At 60.5% G+C, this 23,512-nt stretch overlaps 2 protein-coding genes and 1 long non-coding RNA gene across 6 annotated transcripts in view; all 3 read left to right on the top strand.

Annotated features, from left to right (window-relative positions):
* The window catches only part of MAP2K5 (mitogen-activated protein kinase kinase 5), a 125,774-nt gene extending 121,503 nt beyond the window's left edge, over window positions 1-4,271 (top strand). For all 3 annotated transcript variants that reach the window (XM_068695374.1, XM_068695376.1, XM_068695375.1), the window contains one exon: window positions 3,665-4,271. In XM_068695374.1, the coding sequence (XP_068551475.1) occupies window positions 3,665-3,769 (105 nt within the window). In that variant the 3' untranslated portion in view covers window positions 3,770-4,271. The remainder of the gene's footprint in view (window positions 1-3,664) is intronic.
* A 7,107-nt stretch (window positions 4,272-11,378) lies between these two features.
* On the top strand, window positions 11,379-16,255 carry SKOR1 (SKI family transcriptional corepressor 1). Its single transcript, XM_068696209.1, has 9 exons — window positions 11,379-11,508; window positions 12,114-14,112; window positions 14,193-14,292; window positions 14,747-14,854; window positions 14,945-15,016; window positions 15,297-15,371; window positions 15,469-15,543; window positions 15,904-15,969; window positions 16,084-16,255. Exons 2-9 carry the CDS (start codon window positions 12,130-12,132, stop codon window positions 16,179-16,181), a joined length of 2,577 nt encoding a protein of 858 aa, XP_068552310.1. The 5' UTR covers window positions 11,379-11,508; window positions 12,114-12,129; the 3' UTR covers window positions 16,182-16,255.
* Window positions 16,256-17,625: 1,370 nt separating this feature from the next.
* Window positions 17,626-23,512, top strand: LOC137863141 (uncharacterized). Of its 2 annotated transcripts, none has more exons than XR_011100715.1 (3): window positions 17,626-17,767; window positions 20,735-20,926; window positions 22,770-23,512. It is a non-coding gene; the product is annotated as an uncharacterized lncRNA (long non-coding RNA). The 2 variants fall into 2 exon arrangements; XR_011100714.1 differs by having other exon boundaries at window positions 17,689-17,758; window positions 22,770-23,511.

Below are 23,512 nucleotides of genomic sequence, written 5' to 3'. Positions count from 1 at the left end.
CTAGGTGCCCGAGAAGGGAGGGAGTCAGGGACTGGATGCAGAATAGTGGCAAAACGTGGAGAACCCGACGGGGTGACCTTGTGAAGAAGTTGCGAAGAGTAGAGGAGACTGCTGCTGGTGCAACCATGGTGATTTGAGCCTTCGGAGGAAACTTTGATTGTTTTCCCCGAGACATTTCTGGATGCCGAGCTGCCTACAAGTACCTCTTAGATAGTTCGTGTTGCATCTCAACTTAAACGCTGCTGCGAGCAGGCCAAGGGCAAGTTTGATGGGTTCACACATTGTCCATAGTTCTGTGCTCTTGGTGTGTTTTCGTTGCAGTTGCAGGTGTGACTGCAGCAGCAAGGTGCTTCTGAGCGAGGTCTGGTCTGGTGAGGCCGGGTATTAGAGGCAGGAAAGTGATTTGGGGCCATCCGTGGACCTCGTGCACCCTGTGCTCCTTGTGACTTCCCTGCTTGATGTGCCTGACCTCAGCGTGCCGTGGGCTGGCTACCAAGATCTGCAAATACAGGTCCCACTGAGGCTGTAACCTTAGCTTTGGTGGAGATGTCTGTTCTCACATTCCCCATTTAAAAAAAAAAAATCATCACAACAAAAAAGAGCCTGGTAAAAACATCCCTTCAGGCTGAGAAAAATCCTCGCTAGGGCAGTATAAAGACGAGAGAAATCTAAACAGTGGTTTCGGGTGAAACTTATTTCTAGGGAGAAAAACGAGTGCGTAAAACCCAAGGCTTCAACGGAATAACCCCACGAAGCAAAGCAAACAGGGTGAGCAGCGTGGCGAGCTTTCCCTGCGTGCTCTGAGCAGCTGAACGGCGAGGATGTGGTGGGTGGGAGACGTCTCCTCTGCGGGGAGCCGCTCCGTCGTAAAGGAGATTCATGGGAGGAGCGGACTGTCTCCTAATAGCTTTTTTTTAATTGCCCCAATGCATCTGCTCTTCCTCGTCTGTGGGCTCCGTTGCTTTTCCCTAGTTCTGACTGGTGTCCTTGGCTGCTGTTTTGTGTAAGAGGCAGAGCAGCCACCTCTAGGCTGTGTTGCTAATAATAAGCCTTCGCCTTAGTCTTGCACCTTTTGCACCCAAAAAGGTGGCGGCGTTGTGCAAACCACGCTTGCACGGATCCTTTCAGCACTCCCACGAGAGAGCAGAACCGCGTGTTCCCTTCTAGCCATAAGGCTGCGGGAGATGAAGCAGCCTCCTGAAGGTCAGGCTGGAAAGTCTGCGGCAGCGTGGGGAGAAACCCCAGGACTCCTGCCTCCGGGTCCCAGGTCGTGCTCCCTCCCGAATTGTGCCCGAGGTAGGAATCGAGGCGTATTTCAAAACCGGGAACGTTTCAGATTGCGTTTGTTTAAATAGTAAAACCCAAATGTTTGTGGGATATCTGCAGTAAGGAAAAAAAAAACAGAGGGTGTAGTCTTGCTCCGTCGTTGTTCCTGACGTTAGACATTCAAGACCAAAGCTGAAGATTTCTGGTAGCCAGGTGTTGGAAGGGAAAAGACGTTGTCCATATGCTCAGTGCCGCGAGCGTCTGTGTACTCAAATGCATCATTTGAAGATCATCCATCTTCTCTCGGTAGCATTGAAGTGTCTGCTGCCATCCTCCCAGCTCTCGAACGGACTCTGGGACCTCTGGACATGTTCCTTGTCCTCGGCAGGCCGAGCTCTCGTGTGTCTGCCTGCACGTGAAATTCAGAGCCCTCGAACAAACTTAGCGTTGCTCCCTGAAGCCAGGAGTGCCTGAAAGGAGGCTTCAAAAGAATTGAATATTGGGGGAAAAAATATCTGTTTCTGTAACAGTTAAAAAGAGCAAATTTGGAGCACAGCCGTGGCTGGCAGGGGCTCGTGCTTCAGAGAAACTCATTGCCAGGGCTGTTAGGCAGCTGTCAGGGCACCAGAGGCTGTGAAACAAACCACTTGAGATGTTTTTAGGTCTTCGTGGTCTGTGTGGTGTTCCCCTGGTGGCGGACCTCCAGCTCAGCCCAGTGCCTCCACCGGAGGATTGCTCCCATCTCCTCCCAGAGGTGAACTGGGCGAGCAACCTGAGTCTTACAGGTCCCAGTAAGACTTGAAGGAGGGCTCCCACGTCTCAGACTTCTCCCAAAAACCTTGTAGCTGAGATTCCAGCCATCCCAAAGGGCTGAAGCGCCAGCGTCTCGCCCTTCCCGCGTGCGTCCTGCAGCTGAGCAGTGCGTTTTATCCCTGCACCTCCTGCGTGTGCTGGCCCTGGCCCGCCAAGTGTTTTATTGCTTCAAGCTGGCGCTGCGAGGATTTATTGTGCTCTATTTAGCCCAGTTGCTTCTTCATTGTTCCGCTCGGTGCCATCCTACCCCGGCCGACCGCAGGCATCCCGGGCCCCGTGTCAGACCCGCTCGCCGCGGTGCTCGGTGCCGGTAATTCCCGCATGTACGTCACCGTCCCCGCGGGCTCCCCGGCAGATCGACTCCGATTCCTTTCAGGCATTGTTTGCGAGAGCCATGAAGTTTAGTGTTGCAAAAACTGAGCTGCTTTTGAGTGATTTGGAGGGAGAGGTTTTCATCATCTGTGATGGTTTCTCCTGGCGATCGCTTTCTTGCAGCCGTTTCTGTAATTGCGGTGCTTGGTTTCCTGTGGATTTTTATACTTCATTTGAGATTCAGCTGAAGATGGCGTGTTCCCATCTCTAGGAATGGGGCCAGATTGAGGCATGAGCTGCCTAAGCTGGCTGCTGAAATTGCAGGCCATATTTTTGTTTAATCCTGAGATGCTGTTCTGATTTTCGGAGGTGTCTTAACTCTTCCGCGGTGTCTGCGGTAGCCGTGTAGTTTCATGGGTGAGAATATTTTATCGTCATCCCTCCTTCCATCATACTCTGGTTCTTGCAGTAGCTTCTCCTGAAGGCCTGTTAGGGAATGCTTAGGTGAGATTTTAATTTCTTTGTCAAATGATTGCTCCAAAGGACTTGTGCTTGCGTGTGTGTGCATGAGCCATGCCTCTCCTGATGGCTGCTGAGTGCTGCAGAGGCTGGAGCCTGGTCCAGCTCAAGGACCGAGTAATTGGGGGAATTTAACACCAGGAAGGGCATCACTTTTCCCAGATAGTTCATACAACCATCTGTGTAAGGGTGAGGTGAAGAGGAAGGTTCCTACTGGCAGAAGTCAAGGGTCTTACAAGTCCTCTGCACAAGGGATTGCATTTTGTTATGAGAGGGAGAGTTGCACAAAGGGGATATTAAAGAGAGAAACCTCAGAAATCGTGGACTTTAACAAACAGACGTGTGGGTTAGTGTTTTTGTCAGAATATCTTTTTATCAAAATGTGGTTTTGTAGTTGAAGAGCCTCACAGGCTGTCCTAGGAAGGAGCTGTTCCAAAGCGTGGTGAGCTCAAAATGTTTTTTTTAAAAAAAGAAAACCTGATGTTTTCAAGGCATGCTGGGCTAAGGCCTCAGCAGGGTTTGGGTTCTCCCAGCCTTCCCTTTTCTGTATAAAGGACGTATGTGGATAATATGGATCCAACTAAAAGCCCACTGGCTTGAGTAGGTGTTTTATTGCATTTTTATCAATGTAACTGCAGCACGTTCCAATGCATTTTTTCCAAACATTACAAATAATAATAGAAAAACAACTATTTGGGTTCTCTTAAGAAGAGTTGTGTTTCTTTTGGCTAACTCTGCCTGTCCCCTTCTCCAGGGTCACCCGTTCATCATGCAGTACAACGACGGGAACGCCGAGGTGGTGTCCATGTGGGTGTGCAGGATGCTGGAGGAGCGGCGATCGACGCAAGGACCGCAGTGAGCTGGGCGGCTCACGGCAGCAGCTCGTCGGGGACTGGCACCAGCAGTCCCTCGCTTTGGACTCTCAGTCTTTCTGGATCATATTTTGCTAAAAATATTTTCTAGAAGCATCAGCACAATCTTTCAGGATGTTTGTTGATGCCTCCCTCCCTCCCATACACACACATTAAGGAATTTCCTTCACACATTTCTTTTATTGCTGAGCAATTTAATGTCCTCAGATTAATCTTCAGTTAAACTGTACACAGCCTTAAAGCAAGTATTTTTATCTATATTTTTTGTTATTGAATGTACTGTATATTTCATGGCTCCAGAGTATTTTTTAACTGTTAGTCTTTTGCTATTGTAAGAGCGACACGCTGACTGTTCGGAGGACTTCATAAGGAGTTGTTGGCTGTCTTCTGAGCGCAGACATCCACAAAATGCTTGTTTGAGATTGTTTTGTTTTTTAAGGAAAAAAAAAAATAAGAAAGTGGTGAGGGAATAAAAGCATGTCAGGTGTATCAGCAGTCGTGCTCTCACATGATGGGTGATGCTCTGTGCTCCCGGGGGCTTGCTGTGAGAGCCACACAGGGAAGGCAGCGCCCAGCTCTGCACAGAGAGCACCCAGCCATGGCTCGGGCACCTCGGGGTGCTCCCCGTGTGCAGGACGGTGACTTCAGCCCTTGCCCCACCAACGTGGTGGCTTTGCTGAGGTGCAGAGGGAGCAACCGAGGGCAGCCCTCTCCTAAAAGGGGAGCACCAGGTGGGCACGGGGAGCTGGCAGCAGCACGGAGCGGCTGTAGGGTGCTGCTGCTGCACTGTGCGAGGAGGCTGAGGAGCAGGACACGGGCTCACAGCATCCCCTGACCTCGTGGGGGAAAGGACAAGGTGCGAGCAGCAGGGGTGAAGCTGGCCTCGTGCTCCCCACGTGTCCCCGCTGCCTGTTTGGGGAAGGGGCTTGGTGCTGGGGGCACGAGCGAGCGTGGTGGTGGCCACCAGGAGCCGGGGAGCACCGCTCACTGCTGCTGGGCAAAGCTCCTGGCTTTGCTCTTACTGCAGAGGAAAAAAGAAGACGTGAGCATCTCTGCTGTGTTTGTCAGTCCTGCAGTGTCTGTGTGTGTTTTCACAACAGGCTGGCACCCATTTAATCAGTCCTTGTGTTCGGGTGCTTCCTGCAAAAACGCAGAGAGAAGAGGAGGGTGACAGGCAGGCTTGGGGTGTAAACGGGGGTTTAGGTCAGCAAACTGAGCACTGCTGCGACGTGGGCAGGGGAGGAGGTTGAGGGGTTTGTTTGCTTGTTTTTGCATTAGAAATAAACTTTTGCTAAAAGAAAAGCTCAGGTAGTTTATTATGTACCAGCAGCCTGAAAAACACGCAGTGAAAAATTCCCACCGAAGCGCTACAAATCCTAGATGTTACTTTGGAAGCAGCCTGGAAAATATTTGTTTCCTTCCTTGGAGGGATCATTTGTCTTCTTTTGATGTATAGAGGTTGCAGGCATGAACTTATAGACTAAAGTTTGTCTTAATTGCTCTGATGTCACAACCTCCCTGGCAGATAACAGTACAATGAATGAGTCAACGGGACCGATACCTTCAGGTCCTTTTTCTAAAGTGAGACAAATTTCCTCCCTCTGAGCCAACCAGACTACAGGCAGCCCTTTCATTTATTTATCTCTAACAGTTTGCATTAGCTTTCTCTGGATAAAAAGTCTCTCCCTCAGATTTACTTAAAAAGTCAGTAAAACCAAGGCTTTTCCTCTCGCTGGCGCTGGCAGGGAGGTCGGGAGGGGAAGACGTCACCCTGCAAACCTGCGCTGGATGCCAGCTGATGGGAACGTGACAAATCTGCCGGCTAGCAGGCTGACAGTGGCATAATTCACTGGCACGTGTATTAACCTTGCTGTCTTCATCAGTGTGCTTAATCAATCCGGCAATCACGGGGGAAGTTTGGGGCCTCTGTCCTCTTTCCCTCCCCAAGTTCTTGAGCTCGGTCCTGGCCTCCCCTGGGTGCTCCCAGCCACGCCAGGTGGGTCCCTGCTCCTCACGGCTCCTCTCCCTGCAGCAAGTGGGTGCTGAGCCCACACCGGTGCTCTGTGGGGTGTTGGGAGCTGGGATAAGCCTGGTGGGGGGCACCCATGCAGACGGACAAAGGAACCCCCCCGGCGTGCACCCTGCAAGCCGCTGTGCTGCATTTCAGCCGTGGAAATCGTGCCTCGGCCGGGCTCTGCGCACTCGCAGAGGTGACTTTGCTCTCAGCAGGATGCGCACAATGTGCTGCTGTGAGCTCTGCCTCCAGCCCTGCACCTAACGTCACCCCAGCCCCGAAACCCGCTGCAGGGATGGGAGGTGAACAGGCAGGGAGGATTCCCCAGCCACCAGGCAGAGCTTGAGGCGCTGGGTGCTGCTGCGGGTGTTGGATGCTGCACGTGCCCGTCCCCGTAACGTCAGTCATAGCGGTACCGGGGGGTGTTTGGGGAGCCCCCAGGCTCTGGGAAAAACTGGGCATGCCCATCGGTGCCAGGGCCTCAACTGTTCCAGTTTTCTCTGCCCCTGATCCTTGCCAGGCGCTCATCCTCTGAGACGAGCCGGGGGGGTGTTCGCCCTTACACACGGCACAGAATTAGAAAAGATTTTGTTTCTCGTGTCCTGTGGCCAAGTCCATCCTGCTGTCAGCTTTCCAAAGGCAAAGTGGCAGCCTTTGTTTTCCGAATAACAGCCTGAAAAGCTGCCCGTGCATGCGTGTGTGTGTGTCTGCGTGCACGCGTGCATCTGGCAAAGGCACCACAAAGTGGGGACTGCGGCCGGCTGCGGCTTCGAGGGCTGCGTGCGGTCCCTGTCCCATCCCTCGCCGTGGGCTTTAATGTCTGTGGGGCAGGGACAGCACCGACCGGCCGCCCCTGCAACCGAGCAATCACTGGGAACAGCACCGAGGAGCTTCATTTGATCCTTCTGACATCAGAGAGCAAAAGCAAACCGGAGCGTGGAATCTGCGAGCAGCTCGTGGAGCTCTGTGGTCCTACAGGGAAAGTTCAACGGGAGGCAGCAAGGGGAAGGGGACGGACCGCGGGGGACCCTCTCCATGATGCAGGGAGCCTGGGGGGCACCTCTGAAGCAAAACCTGGGAATTTGGGTCTTTGTGGGAAAAGAAAATAAAATAATCTAACCTGCTGGCTGAGAGCGAAGGCTCCCGCTGCCTTCGGGCAGGAGGTCAGAGGGGAGCCCCCGGCATCCAGCCCCCAGGGCTGCACCCAAGGCCCCCAGGAAGGCTTCGGCCTCAGCCAGAGAGGAAGAGGAGGGAGGAGGCAGGCGGGGGCTGCAGCAGGAGCCACGGTGGGGGGGTCAGGGGGGTTCAGGGGGGTCACCGCCGGTGGCTGCTCCCCGCAGCGCAGGGGCCAAGGGCAGTGGAGGCACCCTCGGGCTCAGGGAATCGGAGCCGCAAATCCTGTGCCTTTGCGGGGATTTGGAAGCAGGCGGCCCCCACGCTGCTCCCTGCAAGAGCTCCGCAAGGCGCAGAGCGGCTCAGCCTCCTGGGGACAAAGCATCTTTGTGCAGAGGCTCGTCCTGTGCTCGCACGAAGGTGTGCAGCCAGCAGACCCCACGGGGGAGACCCCACAGGGGAGACCCCCACTCAAGCAGCACCACCAGGAGCCGGCCTGTGCAGGGCTTGGCACCCGACAGGCTCTGATGGTGCTGAGTTAAAACATGTCACAAACACCCCCAGCTCCGGACTCCCAGCTTCTCCAGGGGGTGCTCCAGAGGGTGCTCAGGGTCCCTCTTCTGTTGTGCGAGGTTATTTGGGGCTGGTTTTCCATTGCCTGCTGCGGCACAGGAGCAGGGCTGCAGCCTCCAGCTGCTCAGCGCCCTTTTGTCTGCTTTCCCTCGCCCCCCCCGTACCCCACACAGCCCCCCCTGCCCTGGGCAGAACCAGCATGACCCCAAAAGCCCCAGATGAGGGGGCAGCAGCAGGAGCAGGGCCCTGGGCAGCAGAGGGGCTCTGTGGCACCGAGCAGGAGCCGTGCCCCGCAGCGTGGCAGTGGGGTGCTGAGTCACAGCAGTTATTTTTGGATAACCCATCCTCAGCCTCCACTGGGGACTTTTCAAGCTGGGGGGGGGCTCACGGGGCACAAATCCGAAGGGGATCAGAGCCTGACCCCGCTCACCGGGCTTGGCGGTGCTGCAGTGCCAGGTGGGTGAAAGTCTGGCGGGGGAGGAAAAAAAAAATAAAAATATAAAAATCTCCAAATATTTGGGGCTGCAGGAGGCTGCAGCGGGAGTGCTGCGGTGTGGCTGTAAAGGGACGGCCATAAAGCACCGGGGTGCGCCCAGCCGGGATTTATGGGGTGAGCCTCACTGCCTACCCCAGCGGCTGCCGCTCCGCCGGTCCCCCACTGCGGCTGCTCTCCCCGCGGCGTCCTGCAGCGAAAGTTCAAGGTTTATAAGGAGCCGCTCAGCCCCGGGGCCGCTGCGTGGCAAATGGATCGCGGGGGGGGTATTGGGGCGGGGGGGGACTTCGTGGCAGCGGAGACAAAGCTGAGGGGGAGGCGAGTCCCGTCCCGTCCCGTCCCGTCCCGTCGGGGGCCGCAGTTGAGGGGTGCCGGGGGCTCGGGAACAGCCCCGCAGCCCCCGAAAAAATGTGGGGAGGGTCCCGAGGTAGGGCCCGGGAGGTTCGGGGGGGTCTCAAAGGTGAAGGGCAGCGCTGCCGTCGGGGGGCGAGGGGAAGTAAAGGAGGCGAGGGGCTGAGGAGCATCAATGGGGTGCAGAAAAAGGGGAATCGTGGGGGGGAAGCAGCCGGGGGGGGGTCACAGCCAGGGCGCTGGGAAGGGGTCCCGGGGGTGTCCCCGCGCCCCCCCTGCCCAGCGGGAGCTGAGCACGTCGGGGCGGGCAGAGTGTGCCCGGCCTGCAGAGAGCCGCCGCCCGCTTCCTTTGTCAATGTCCAGTAATTAAAATGTCACCGTTTAATTTTCAGGCCTCTCGGAGCAATCTTTTCCTAATAAAGAGTCTAATCGAAACGCTCCTTCCCCCCCCCGCCTCCCCGGGAAGGGCCGCGGAAGAGGCTGTAAATGCGCAGAGCCGCTGCGGATCGATAGAGAGAAGCCCGGATTGATCGGCCTCTAAAATTAAATTTATTGGGGTCATGGTTTTATATGGTGCTGATACAACTGTTAAATGGGGAACATTCATTTCCAATAGGAGGCGTTTATTAAACTTCCACTGAATTAGACCGCCGTGATTTATGTGGCAATCTCGGCGCAGCCCTCCAGGAGAGAAGGGCCTTTCGCGGCCGGCCCCGGGTGATTATTTATTTATACACCCGTGACACGGCTCCCTAAGTTTTAACCTAAATTATCCGCCGGCCTCGCCCGCCAGAGGCACGGGCGCGGGGGTCCCGTCGGGGCGCAGCTCCCTGCCCGCAGCCCCTCGGCGGCCGCGCACCCCCGGGCCTGGGGGGGGACCCCGGGGGGGGGCCCCGGGGCGGCGGAGGCGCCCGCAAACGTCCCGGCTCTCGCGTGCGGCGATCGTTGAGCGTTAATTAGAAATTCATTACAATTAAAAGCCGCGCGCACACGCCTTAATTACATCTGATTTTTAATTCCGAATCCGTGTTTACACAGTAAGCGAGACGTACCTCCTGATTATCCCCAATACTCTTTATACTGTACTAATTATGTAAATTAAACCTAATTAACTGACAAAAACTGCAGTCAATTCAACTGTTAAAAGATACGGCGAGGAGCGGGGAGCCGGCGGGGAGAGCGGCCGGAGCGGCGGGGCCGGAGCGGCGGGGCCGGAGCGGAGCTTCCCCGGCCCGGGGCTCCGCGCTGTCGGGGCGGCCTCGGCCGGCTCCGGTGCGGGGAACGGGGACGTGCGGGAACGGAGCCCTGCGGGGAACGGAGCCTTGCGGGGAGCGGGGACGGCCGGGCCACGGCCGAGGGGGCCGGGGCAGAGCCGCAGCCCCCTGCCCCTTGGGGACCCCCGACGTGCCGCCCCCCATCCAGCCCGGGAAGGGGCCGCCGGTGCCTCGCAGCCCGGCGAGGAGCAGCAAAAGGGGCCGGAGCCGGGCTGCCGCGGCCCGGAGGGGGGGGGCTCGGCAGGGACTGCGGGCATCCAGCCCCCGGGGACCACCCCGAGCCGGCAGAGAGAGGGGCAGCGCCTCCAGGTCTCCCACCGCCGGCTCCTGCGTCCGCCCGGCTGGAGGACGAGGGAGCGGATAAATAATTAAAAGGCGAGGAATAATTACCGGCTCGGGTTGCCAGCGCCGCGGGAAGGCCGCGCTGCAAGGCCCGGCCGGCAGCACCCATCCCGTCTGTGTGTGTCCCCCCCCCAAACCCCCCGACGGGGCGTCCCGACCCCCCGGTGCGGCGGGGCCCCGGGGGCAGCGGCGGCCGCGCTCCGGCCCCGGTGCTGCGGGGAGCGGGGGGAGCGGAGCGGGGTCGGCTCCGGCCCCGCAGCCTCCGGGACCGCGGCATCGGCGGCTCCGCACCTGCGTTTCGCTCCGCGCCGGTTCCGCCGCATCCTCCCGGCGCCGGGGACAAAAGTGATAGCTGGGGGCGATCCGCGCCGTTATTAACTTCTGTTTGATCAGTGTAATTGCGCCGATCGCGGCCGGACGCGATGATTAATTACAGTTTAATTAATGTGGCCGTGACGAACGCTGCATGCGGGAACCCACCCAGGGCGGAGACGCGGCTGCGGGGCCCCCTCCGCGCCGGTAGGACCTGGGGTGTCCCCCCCCCCCACGGCTCCGGTGGCCGCCGGTGCTGCCGGCGTGGAGGGGGCCCCCGGAGCGAACGAAAACCCGCGGCCGTGCCCCCCCCGCCGCCTCCGCCCGGCGATTTCGTTGCCGGCCCGGTTCCCCCCCCCTCCATCTCCCATCCCCGCCCGCATCCCCCCGCGGCCGGTCCCGCAGCCGCGCAGCCCCGGCGGAGCGCTCAGCCCGGGGGCGGCGGCGGCGGCGGGGGGGGCCCGGCGGGAGCAGCGCGGCGGCGATTTCGATGGGGCCCCTCCGCCGCCCCCCCCGGGCTCCTCTTTTCGTTGCCTCCCTCGCCCGTCGCCAACTCGCAACGAGCCGCGGCCCCCCGCGGGTGCCCCCGCCGAGCCCCTCCCGGTGGCGGCTGCCGGGGGGCGCGGAGGGACTGGGGGGGGGACGCGGGGAGGGGGCCCGCGGAGCCCCTCGCAGGTGGGGCCGGGGCCGGGCCGCGCTCTTACCTCGGGCAGCCCGGGCGGGTCCCCGCTCGGTGGCGGCCCCCCGCGCCCCCCCGTGCCTGAGAGCCGCGCCGTGATTGACTGGAGCGCGTCGGTGATTGACGGCCGCGGGGTCCCGGAGGCAGTTAATGTAAATATGCTGGTGCTAAGTGGGTGTGTCTTCCCGTTATTTTAGCTGTCACCGGATCAATGTGCGGCGGCTCCAAGTACGGCTCCGGATCCTCCCTCGGCGGCGCGGCTGGCCACTCGCTCTTGTTGCATCTCGCCCGGGCAGACGCGGCGGCGGCGGGGCGGGCGGCGGCCCCGGAGAGCGGCCGGAAGCCTTCAGCGGGTGCCCGAGGCCCGCCCGGCTCCCCGCGGGGGCGGCTCGGCGGGGCCGGGGCCGGGGCCGGGGCCGGGGCGCCCCCCCCGCCCGCCCGCCGCTCGGCGGAGCGCGGCCCCCGGCGGATGGCGGCCCCGGCGGCGGGCAGCGGAGCGCCGGGGCTGCGAGGCGGCCGCTAGCCCCGAGGAGAGCCCCCCCCCGGCCGCCCGTCCAGCCGGGCTCGGAGCCCCGGTAAGTGCCGCGGGGCGGCGGGGGGCTGGGGGGGGGCTCTCGGGGCCGGGCGCGTCCCGGGGAGCCGCTGCCGGCGGTTCGCGTGATGGCCGCGGAAGCCGCTTAGCGCCCGGCTAAGCCCATTTGTGCCCCCCCCTCCCCGGGCTCCGTGCGGAGGCTCCTGCCCGCCCCGGGCCCTGATCCGCCGGCACCGGGAGAAGGGGCGCCCGCCCCGCTGCGAGCGGCAAGTTTCGGCCCCGGCGCTCCGGGACGCACCGGGACCCACCGGGACGCACCGGGCAGCCTCCGCCGGTGCCTTTCGTTGGAGCCCTCCCGGGGCTCGCCGCAACGGCCCGGCTCGGTTGGGCACGGCACGGCTCGGCGAGCCGGCACAAAGGGACGCGGCTCGACCCCCGGGGCGAGCGGCGGGGTCCCCCCCGCACCCCCCGGGCCGTCCTTGCCCCGGGCGGCCGCTGCCTCCCCCCGGGCTCCGGCTGCGGCGGGGCCGGGACCGGCGGCGCTGGGGATGCGCGGCGGCCCCGGGCCGGGCCGGGATGGGAGCGGCGGCGGCTGCGGGGCCCCGGGAGCGGTGGTAACCGGCGCCTTTCCCCGATTTTGTTTTGCAGGGGCGTTTTGGGGGGAATGGAGGCGATCGCCAGTCAGATGGGAAATGGGAGAGATGCAAGCTCCTCCCCAAATTCAAAGCAAGAGCTGCAGCCGTACCAGGGCTCCAATACCCTCAAGCCCAACCAAGTGGGTGAGACCTCTCTGTACGGAGTGCCCATCGTGTCCCTGGTCATCGACGGGCAGGAGCGGCTGTGCCTGGCGCAGATCTCCAACACGCTGCTCAAGAACTACAGCTACAATGAGATCCACAACCGGCGGGTGGCCCTGGGCATCACCTGCGTGCAGTGCACGCCGGTGCAGCTGGAGATCCTGCGGCGGGCCGGGGCCATGCCCATCTCCTCCCGCCGCTGCGGCATGATCACCAAGCGGGAGGCGGAGCGGCTCTGCAAGTCCTTCCTGGGCGAGCACAAGCCGCCCAAGCTGCCCGAGAACTTCGCCTTCGACGTGGTGCACGAGTGCGCCTGGGGCTCGCGGGGCAGCTTCATCCCGGCGCGCTACAACAGCTCCCGCGCCAAGTGCATCAAGTGCAGCTACTGCAGCATGTACTTCTCCCCCAACAAGTTCATCTTCCACTCGCACCGCACCCCGGACTCCAAGTACACGCAGCCCGACGCCGCCAACTTCAACTCGTGGCGCCGCCACCTCAAGCTCAGCGACAAGACGGCCACGGAGGAGCTGTCGCACGCCTGGGAGGATGTCAAGGCCATGTTCAACGGCGGCACCCGCAAGCGGACCTTCTCCCTGCAAGGCGCCCCCGCCGCCGGCCCCGGCGGAGGCTCGCCGGCGGCCAAGGCCTCTCTGCACCCGCCGCCGCCCGCCGGCCCCGAGCTGGCCCCGGCGCACAAGAGCCTGCGCTGCAGCGGCCAGGAGCCGGCGGGCGAGCGCGGAGCGCTGGGGCTGCCCGCGGCGCACGGCGGGGCGGCGGGGGCGCACGGCGGGGCGGGCGCGGTGCGCAGCTACCCGGTGATCCCGGTGCCCAGCAAGGGGTTCGGCATGCTGCAGAAGCTGCCGCCGCCGCTCTTCCCTCACCCGTACGGCTTCCCGGCCGCCGCTTTCGGACTGTGCCCCAAAAAGCAGGAGGACGCGCTGGGCGGCGCGGGAGGCGGCGAGCCGGGCAAGGGCGGCGCGCTGCCGTCGGGGATGTTTTGGGGGCCGCCGCACCCGCACCCGCACCAGCCGGCGCAGCCGCCCCACCAGCCCGGCGCCGCCAAGGACGGCGGCGTTTACCCGTCCTTCCCCATGTTCTGGCCGGCCGCCGGCAGCCTGCCCGTGCCGCCCTACCCGGCGCAGAGCCAGGCCAAGGCGGCGGCCACGGCCGTCGTGGTGGCGGCGGCGGCCGCGGCGGCGGCGGCGGCGGCCGAGCCGTCGGGGCTGGCGGGGCGGCACGGCGAGCCGGAGGGCTCGGAGCCGTCGGGCAGCGGGCGGAGCAGCGCCACGCCGCAGGAAGGCTCCGGGGCCGACGGCGAGCGCTGCTCCAGCGCCCTGTCGAGGGCGGCCGGCGAGGAGGAGCGCTCCGGGGACGAGGCGCTGCTCGGCCCGCTGCCCCTGCCCAGGAAGGGCAGCTACCTGTCCGCCTTCCGCCCGGTGGTGAAGGACACCGAGAGCATCGCCAAGCTCTACGGCACCCGCGAGGCGTACGGCGGCGGCGGCGGCGGGGCCGCCCGAGGGCCCGGTTACCTCTCCCCGGACTTCCTCAGCGAGGGCAGCTCCAGCTACCGCTCGCTCTCCCCCGGGGGGGACACGGCCGAGGAGCCCGAGGTGGACGTGGAGTCCAACCGCTTCCCCGACGACGACGACGAGGACGCCGCCGCCGCCGCCTCCGCCGCGGCCCCGGAGGAGCGGGAGCCGCCGCCGCCCCGGCTGCTGGCCGGGCCCGAGGAGCCGCTGCCCGCTGCCACCGACGGGCCCGAGGAGAAAGCGGGCGAGGCGGCGGCGGAGGAGGGCGGCCAGCCCCCCGACGGCAGCCCCGAGCGGAGCAGCAGCGGCAGCGCCTACGAGGTGCGGGGCCCAGCGGGCTCTGCCCCGGGGAGGGGGGGCTCTGCCCGGCCCCCCCCCGGCCCTGACTCGCTTTTTTGTAGGTTTACGCGCCGGAGCGGGGGGAGCAGCACCTGCAGCCGCTGAAGACCGCCGCCTCCCTGGGAGCCTCGGCCGCTTACCTGTGCACCCCCGAGGCCAAGGGTAAAGCTCGCCGCGGGGGCTGGGGGGCGCCCGGCCGGGGCCCCGGGGGGGTGGCGGCGCGGTGCCCATCGACGGCGCGGCCCTGGGTGCCGCCTCCCCCCGCCGCTCGGCCCCGGGGGGGAGCCCCGGCCGCCGCTTTCGTTTTGGGGGGTTTGGGGGAGAAGAGAGAGAGCAAACGGTTTCTGGAGAGGGGTCGGGGAGAGGCCCCCGCCGGGCCCGGGGATGCCCCCGCCGGCGGCGTGGGACGGGGCCGGGGCTGCGGGGCCGGGGCTGCGGGGCCGCGCTGCGCGGTGGGGCCAAGCTCCCGGCAGCAAGCTACTTTCCAGCGGCAAAGCGATTAGGATGTCCGCTAAGAAGGCTTTAACGAGGGCTTTGTCCTTAATTATGTAATTAAGGATATATCAGGACCGTACTTTCGTTGCTTATGGTTGAAAAGCGGTTTATTAACTTTAAGAGCAAGATAAAGAAGACAATCACTCGACGGCAGAGGATTTAGAGACCAGAAAATCCTATCAGGACCAAAGGAACGTCTCGCATCCCAGCCCTGTAAATACCGACAGAGGTAAGCGCCGGCCCCTCCGCGGGGCTCTGCGCGGCCGCGGCTCCCCCGACGGCGGCGGCGCTGACCCCGTGCGCGCCCCCGACCCCGCAGGAGAGGACGGCCTCGGCATGGACGTGGCGGGGACGCAGCTGGTGGAAAAGGACATCGAAAACTTGGCCCGAGGTGAGGCGGGGGGGCGGCCCCCGACGGGGTGGGCTGGGGGGGGGAGCGGCCCCTCCGCGGAGCTCCGCGCCCCGACGGCTCCTTTTGCCCCCTCCCGCCGGGCCGGGGCCGGGCAGGAGGGACCCCCCGGCGTCTCCTCGCGGCTCGAGGTATTTAGGTTTTCGGCAGGAGTGATTAACTCCTGTGATTAATGTAACGTAATGCGATTAGCGCCGCGCTGAGCCGCCTCCATCTGGGAAGGCGCGGGCTGCCCCCGACCCCGCCATGTATTTTTAAACAGACGAGTTGCAAAAACTGGTCCTGGAGCAAATGGAGCTGAGGAAGAAGCTGGAGAGGGACTTCCAGAGCCTGAAAGGTACCGGCGAGCCCCCCTCGCTGCCCCCCGCCCGCCCCGCGCCGGGCAGCGGGAGCCGGGCCGGGGGCGGGCGGCGCTGACCCCCCCTGCCCCGCAGACAACTTCCAGGACCAGATGAAACGGGAGCTGGCGTACCGCGAGGAGATGGTGCAGCAGCTCCAGATCGTCCGAGGTATTTTTTTTTTACCCGTTTTCTTTCTTTTTCTTTTTTTTTTTTTTTAATTTACGCCTGTTTTTGTTTTACTCCGCGTCCTTCCGTGCGCTCTGATCCCCTCGGCAGCGCGAGCTGCGAGGAGGCATCGTTATGTTGCGACCCTTCCGAAGGCAGCGATTTCCCTCCCGGAAAAAAAAAAAAAAATTGCAAAAATTAAAATCCGAGCCGCAAAATCAGCCGGGAGCGGTGCCCGGCCGGGTCCCCCCCCCCGCTCCCTCCTCCGCGCCGTACCCCCCGGCCGCGCAACCCGGACCCCCGACGGGGCGGTCGCACCCCGGTGCCCCCAGCCCCGTTGTGATGCTTTCCCCCTCCCCCCAGATACGCTGTGCAACGAGCTGGACCAGGAGAGGAAAGCTCGCTACGCCATCCAGCAGAAGTTGAAAGGTACCGGGGGGCAGGCCGGGGGGGGGGCACAGCCGTCTAAGAAAGGGGGAGCGACCCCCCTGACCCCCCCACCTTCGACCCCGGCGGTGGGGTGACGGCGTTGTCGCTTTGCAGAGGCCCACGACGCGCTGCACCACTTCTCCTGCAAAATGCTGACCCCGCGGCACTGCACGGGGAACTGCTCCTTCAAGCCGCCGCTGCTGCCCCAGTGAGCCCCCCCTCTCGACCCCCGGACCCCCCCCCCCCCCCCACCCCGAAGCCATGCGCCCTGCGGCGCGCCGCAGCCGAGGGCAGAGCCCACACAAGCCATTTCCACGAGGAGACACTTGTACATAGAGGACTCGGAGCTCGGCCCTCTCGGACTGGCAATACGGCGGGGAGAAGCCCCGGGACGGCGGGGGGGGGAAGGCACCGTGTCCCCCCCCGTCCCTCCCCCGCGCCCCCCCGGGACCCCCCCCCCCCGCTCCGCGTCTTCCCCTCCCTCCCTGTGTGTCCGCTTCTTCCACCCTCGTCCAGACTGGAAACAAAAGTGGCTATGTGCAATGGATATAAATGTACTGTGATTCTCTTGGTACAGTATTTGTTGGAATTTTTATTTATTTATGATGTATATTTATTTCCCCCCGAGCCCCCCCCTTCCTTCCTTCCTCCCCCTCACCCCCCCCCCCCGTACATTTATGGATGTAACAGCACTTTAACGGGCGGTTCGCGACTCCGCAGACAGAGACACCACCGCGCTCGCCCGCTCGAGGGAGAGGCACCTCTGTACGCGATTTTGGTTCTTTAATAAAAGCCGACTTTAAGAAGCCGCCTGGTCCGTGGGGCTGGCCCCGGGGGGGTCGTGGCCGTGGGGTCCCCGCGGGCACGGGGGCGAGGGGGGGGCGCTCGTGGTGGCCCCGCTGCGCAGGATGCGGCCGGGGCCGCCCCGTCGGGGCGCGCACCCCGGGGGTTTCGGTGGTGCCCTCCCGGGCCCTGGGGGGGTCCAGCAGCCGCGGGGGGGGGCCGCCCGCTCCCCCGCCAGGTTCTCCGCTCCCCCTCCTCCTCCGCGCCGCAGCCGGGAGCTCATTAATGCCCATTTATATGCTCGTTTCACACATGAAAGTATTACGTTAATGAGCTCCGGGAACGGGCTGGGGGGGGGGGGGGCTCGCACACCTATTAGCCCGAAATACCTGGTTCCAGCCCAGGATTAACCTAGCACGGCGCCCCCCCCCGGGCGGCAGGGGGTCGGGGAGAGGGGCTGCGAGCCGGGGTCCTGCGGCGCCCCCGGGCTGCGGTACCGGGAGCACCCCCGGGGGTCGGGGCCGGGGGTGGGGGAACCGATGGGGCTTGGGGTGTGTGTATGGGGGGGTCAGGGGGTGCTCGGGGGGGGGTGAGCTGCGCCTTGCGGAGCTGCCGCAATTAGCGGCTGGCGCTCATTAAAGCATCCCGGGTTCCGCGGGGCTGCGTCGCCACCGCGTGGGCAGAGCCGGCGGTGCAGCCCCCCCCCCGGCGGGCAGGGGGCTTCGAGGGGGGCCCGGGGCTCTCCCCGCTAAAGGGACCGGGAGGGGATGGGGCAAAAGGAGCCGGGTCCGGGGCTGAACCGAGCCGAACCGGGCCGAGCTGGGCTGGGATAGGGAGGGGGGGTTGCGGTGCCCCTGCACCTGCCCGGCATCACCTGGGTGGGGGCGGTGGTCGTGGATAAAAGCCGGGGGTCGAGGGGGTGGCTGCTTCCTCTGGGCTCCTTTTGGGGTGCCAGTGAGGTTTTGAGGAGATCTCCGAGGATTTCTGCTGGGATAGAGCCGAGCAGGTGCCTGCGGTGCGTGACCCCGGTGGGATTTCTCGTGGGGGGGTTGCGGGAAGGGGGCTCCTGTTGGGGTGCTCAGCTGGGGAGGCTCCGGCAAAGAAGTAAATAGAAAGTTAGAGCCGAGCTTTGCACGTCAAGAGGGTGGTGCCTCGTAGGGATGGGGTGCTTGGGCCTCGGGAGCTTGAGGGGGGGGCAGCTGAGACTTTCCTTGAGCGCTTCTCCTGCTGCTCCCTGGGGTTTGCTGCTCCCCTGGGGGCTGGAAGTGGCACAGGGTGACCCTGGGGGAACCACGCAGGATCTCACCCCGGATCCCATCCCTTGCTGCGGGGTGAAGTGTGCTGCAGCACCCCCATGGGCTCCTCTATGGGGTCCCAGAGCGGGGTGATGGAAGGGCCCCATCCTGTCCCCGCTCCCCTTTTCCCAGCTCCAGGCACCCGGGGCCGTGTCCCTGCTGCTCCCCGGCACTCACCTGCCCCGCACGCTGCGTGTGGCACCGGCGCCTACCAGCGTGGGTGCAAAAATCAACTCTTGCCTTGTATTAATATTTTCACACTACTTAGCTCTCATTAAAATGTACTTTGCTGAATTTAATATGCGACTTCAAATGACACAACGTATTAAGTGCTTAATATACTAGAAATTATGAAACTATTATAGTCTAAGTAATATGAAATAATTAGAGTGAATTAAACTTCAGCAGCAGAATGAGGGAGAGGCTTCAAATATTTTTTTTTTTTTGGGTCTTAAAATAATTGAATGCAGTAGCAGTCCATGAAAATAAACAGTCAGAGTTAGGATTTTTAAATAATTAAAGCAGGAAAAAGCCTGGAGTGTCTGTATTTGAGCCTGTGATGAATTCTGAATTGTGGGAAGCAGAAGGTCTGCTTGCTGCAGCTGATGGAGTTGTTCTTTCAGGCCAGTGGCGGAGCAGCTCCGAGGAGCTGATCACCAGACCTCCAGCCTCGCCAAGGCTTCTCCCCATATGCCATTTCCCTCTTGTGCTGTTTGTTTGGAGGCAAGCAGACGTGGTGGCTCCCAGCGACGGAGCTGCGCCTGCGCTGGGTTTTGCTGCCGCGTCGCCTCTGAGCTGAGAGCCCCCTTTGCAGAGCTGCTCTCGGAGGGGGGTGAAAGTGCCAGAGACCCCAACATTAAACTCCTGGCTGCTGGTTGGAGCCTGGTTTCGTGTTCTGAGAGGTGTTCAAAGCCCTCGGGGTGCCATCGCAGGTGGGAGCACCTGGGGGCTGCTGGAGGCTCTCGCTCAGGGCTGCAGCAGCGATGCAAAGCACCCCATAGATCCCCTCCCCGCTTCAGGCTCCCGCAGAGGATGCAGGATGTTCGTGCTGTGGCGTGAGCATGTGCTGGGCCCAGCCAAGTGTCCCCATGTGGTTTGGGTCCCCAAATTCAGCCACTGACCCATGCACAGTGGGGTCAGCTCAGCCGTGGCTGCCTCGCGGGCTGGAGGCAGAGGACGCCAGGAGATGGCGTTCCCAGCGCCGCGCTGCTGCTCGCTCCTGCCAGGGCTCTCAGCCAAGGGGAAAATACTAAAAGCTCTGTGGAAAATACTAAAATTACCCCTTGGACAAGCAGCCTGGGCCTGGGGGGGCACAGGCAGAGCAGCTCGGCTGGGCAGTGTTGGGCCATCGCCCCCCGGGTGAGCAGTGAGGGAGGTGTCCAGTCCCTCCTGAAGCAGCTCCAGGGGCAGGGAAGGGAATGGGGGCTCAGGAACTTGCTGTGTGGGTTTTTTTTTGGGTGGTGGGTGTTGCTGCTATGATGTGGGGTGGTGTCCATCAGTGACATTGTGAAATATGCTGAATAATGGGAGGAAAAAGAGCAGTGGGTGGGTGTAAGCCCCTGTCTGTGCGGTGCTGGGGAGCAGTCCCAAGGGGTTCCTGTGCCCCTCCCAAGCTCCCATCACCCTGGGGAGAAGGAAAAGCAGCTTTCCTGTGAAATTCCTGGTGTCAGGCAAAACCTGGGCTGGACTGAGGTCCCAGACCTGCTGCTGGGCATGGATCAGCAATATTGCTATGGATAGCTAAGAGGCTCTGTCCCAAAATGAGGACTGATTGTTCTTTGGTAAAGGTATCAGGCTCTTAGCAGATTTGTGGAGCAGTGTCAGAGAGACAGTGCTGTACTTTAACTCGAGTTAAAAGTGAAGAAAATGATCCTTAATTTGCTTCCTTGGATTATTTAGGTTCTACCAACTGTATCATCAAAAGACGTGTTCGCTTGGAAAGTCTAATCATTAAGTACAAAGAACTTGCCGGCAAGCATCTTAGAAGTGTTAAATTTTTATATATGGCTCTTTGATTTCCAGCTCCTGTTTGCTGTTGGTGACAGGGAGGAAAAATAATCACCTGTTCATTTTTGTTTTGAAAATGGGTCGGTCTAATCTTCAGCTAGCATGGCATGCTTCATGGGAGAGGTGCTTGTAAGATTCGCCTGACTCGGAGTGTGCCCTTTCCGTGCAGTTTTACTGCTGTAGGAAGTGCTGTCCCAGGCTCTGGGCTGATGAGTTGCCTCTCACCATGCTCCTGGGAGAAGAGTCAGGCTCCATCTCATCTGCACCCTCTCATTTGGGATGAACAGACAGCAGCAAGCCCTTCCCGTCCCCTTCTCTTCTCTGGCCAACCAACTGGGTTCGTTTGCGTAGGGGGTGCGTGGCTGGGCTCTGGGTTTAATTCAAGTATGTCAGGGACAAGTGTGAACAGGATGGCCATGAGCTGTATGTAAACAGGCTGGAGCATCCACATGCAGGGAGGAATGGCTTTAATTAACTTGGTGGAGGTTTGGGTGCAAACGAGGCTTTCCATGTTGTATGGATGAGAGGCTGGCGCATGGCAGCTCCGCGCTGCTTCCAAAATCTCACATTTACGCTCGTGTAGCAGCGAACTCTGCGGTTTCCTGGAAACTTAAAACATATTTTCCCGTTTTTAAGCTGAGAACTCCTTCCTTTGATCTCCTTTCTGCCTTGTAATGAAGTTGCAGGCTCTGACATCCCGCGTTGTGCCCGTTGTGTGCGCTTCGCTTTGCTGTCTGCGCGCCGTGGCGCTGAGCTCGCTGCTCCGGGCATCTCACACCTCCTAACGCCGCCCGGCTTCAAAGCATGCCACAGACACCGAGGGCCCACGGCTGCACACGTGAAGGCCAGGCTTTCATTGAAGTCCGTACGAGGTGAGCACGCGCCTCCAAAGGCATAATTTGACACTAACAAATTAATTCTCACTATTTTTCTGTGTGGGAATTAAGCCGATATCGCCCTGGTGCGGGTGGATTCCCGAGGAGGGGAGGGCTGGGGAAGGGATGCTCTCCAGCTCTCCAGCCCATCACGAGTTGGGGGCAGCAGCAGGGCGACTCTGACGGTGGCTTCTCTCCCATTGCAGCTAAATTAGAGCTAATTGCCAGCCTAGGAAACGAGCAGCGGGCACTGTGCATTGCATGGGGCTTGCATGGAGAGCTGTGGGGATGTTGCTCCTATTTTGCTCATGGCCAAAGCCCCCTGTGGGGAGACTTGAGGTTTGCCCCCACCCCTGGCCTATCTGGGGATGACTTGTGGTAGTTCCTGAGTTGCCAGTGGGGAGGACACGGGCTCACAGTGCCACAGCAGCTCTTGCACCCAAGGCAAAACCCTCCTGGGAGAGGAAGGGAGCGCTTTTGGGGAGGGCTTTGCTGCTCCTGCCTGTGCTATCCCAGCTCTGGAAGAAAGAGCAGCCTTCAGCTGCTTGGGCCGTTAATGTCACCTTTCACGAGTGCTACGCTTGCAAAGGAACCTGCCAAGTATAGCACGTTTTAATTTGCTCTTTTCCCATGCATTCCTGGATTTATGGCTTAGTTTAGTCTGGTTACTGCTTGCTGCGGAGATGTAAAGCCCCTCCAGAGGGTTGCTCCGTGCTGCAAGCCCCATGGGTTCCCTGGAGGAAACTCATGCCCTATTCCCTGAAGGGCAGCCACCTAGAGAGGGGGTCCACGTTTGATTTTGCAGAAACTTGATCTTAGAAAGCCATCGGGGACATGTCTATCCAGTGCTTACACCTCACAGGCTTCTGTCTGAACACAGATATATTACTCCGCATTCTCTCCATGCCTCCAAATTCTTAGTTGTTTTTAGGTAGTATGGGTTTGGCAACGCGTTAATAATGTGTAAAATGAAGAGGAAAACAGCTTAGATGAAATGCGTTTTCAGTGATGCCTGCACCAGGCTGGGAAGTACATTTGCAGTTGCCTGCCATCTGTAGCAACTTGTCCAAAGCAAACATTACCAGTCAGGCCAGGTTTGGCTGCATAATTGCCATAAACCATCGCAAGGGCATCCAGCATAGCACAGCCCTGGAACTACTTCTAGGATTAGGTCCTACTCCCTTGAAAAATAAACCTTGGCAAAAATCTCAGTTCTCCCTAATAAAAATTCCATTTTCACAGCTCTAATCAAGTTTTCCAGAGCCGTGGTCCAAATTAGAAACTGCATGCAGAATATCTGACCCAGGAGAACAAGATGGAGATTTTCATTTAAAGCGGTGCCAGGCTGGAAATTTCCAAAGTTCTCAGCAGTTCACCTACTGCAAGAGCACGGATTGTGCCCGAATAACCCAGTCCCTTCCACGGCAAAGCTCGGCAGACCCAAGCTCCTGCTCACCCATGGGATAGTCTCTGCGGGGGCATCCTCTGCCAGAAGTGACCTCTCCCCTGAGAGCACTCACCTGGAGCTGGGAAGCACCAAGTGTTTTAAGAGCTGCTCATAAAGTGAACAGCAAATACAGCTTTTTATTTCACTCCCAGAATTTTCTACCTTTGTCTTTCCAGCCTTAGATCCAACTGTCCATCAGTAGCTTTCAGTGCAAATCTATTTTGCTTTTAACCTGGTAAACACTTGTCTTGCAATAATTTGCAAGCAACGGACCTGTTAACATCTTGAAGACAGATAATCCAGCTGCATATAAGATTAGGGAAAATCTCTGCTTGTTCTGGTGAGCAGCGCACAGGGTTCAAACAAATAAGTTTATTTTGTTTTTAAATGCAGATGCAGAGGAGATCTGTGCTGCGCGGGCCACAGCTGAACTTGGCCGTCAGTAAATGGCAGTGTAGTCTGCAGCAGAACAGAGGAAACCGCAGCCACAGCTCATCTTTGTATCTCGGGCTGGCTGGGCTGAAAGGTTCGCAGAAAAAACCCTGGGCAAGATCATTGCTTAAATGCTCACGTGGACTCCTAATTGTGGAAACATGCTGAATTATGTGATACAATGCGCAGTTATATAACACCTTTTATGAAATTCTTGGCAATAAAATAATGCATAAAAATAACAGATGTGGCAAATCACAACCACGTTCCGAAATCGTTCTGTAGTTTGGTTTTGTGAAAACAATGGGGTTGATTTAAACGGATTTTTTTCCCTTTACCCAAAATGTCCACGGGCAAAGAAATATTTGAAAGAAAAGCGAAAAGGCTAAAAGTGCAAGCAGGGTTTCTTGTAAAGAGATCTGTGTGTGCCTGTTAACTCCAGGGCTGCGGGAGGGAGCAGAGGCTCCAGCCCTGCTCGTGTGGCTCCTGCTCCCTTCAGCACGGCCGTCCTCATGAGCCAGGTGAGTTGTGTCCCCGATGGTAAACCAGCATGAGCATCCTGAGCAACACCAGTGTGCAATAGCCTTTGTAGGGTCCTTGCTTCACCCAAACCTAGCGGGGTGCCAGAGGTGAGCTGTGGGGCCTGCTCTGAAGGCCGTGGGGTTGGTGTTGGTGGCTGAGGCCCGGTGGATTTCCGTGGGTTA

Source organism: Anas acuta, chromosome 12 (assembly GCF_963932015.1).
Source record: "Anas acuta chromosome 12, bAnaAcu1.1, whole genome shotgun sequence".
NCBI classification, from domain to species: Eukaryota; Metazoa; Chordata; class Aves; order Anseriformes; family Anatidae; genus Anas; species Anas acuta.
Note: the sequence above shows the minus strand (reverse complement) of the source record. Positions and strands in the feature narration are given on the sequence as shown.

What these genes read in the sequence shown, in the direction of transcription:
- SKOR1 (XM_068696209.1), top strand. Translation starts at nt 12,130, where the DNA reads ATGGAGGCGATCGCCAGTCAGATGGGAAATGGGAGAGATGCAAGCTCC. An exon ending in GCAGCGGCAGCGCCTACGAG is followed by an intron (nt 14,113 to 14,192) that starts GTGCGGGGCCCA and finishes GCTTTTTTGTAG; the next exon opens with GTTTACGCGCCGGAGCGGGG. An exon ending in GGACTTCCAGAGCCTGAAAG is followed by an intron (nt 15,372 to 15,468) that starts GTACCGGCGAGC and finishes CCTGCCCCGCAG; the next exon opens with ACAACTTCCAGGACCAGATG.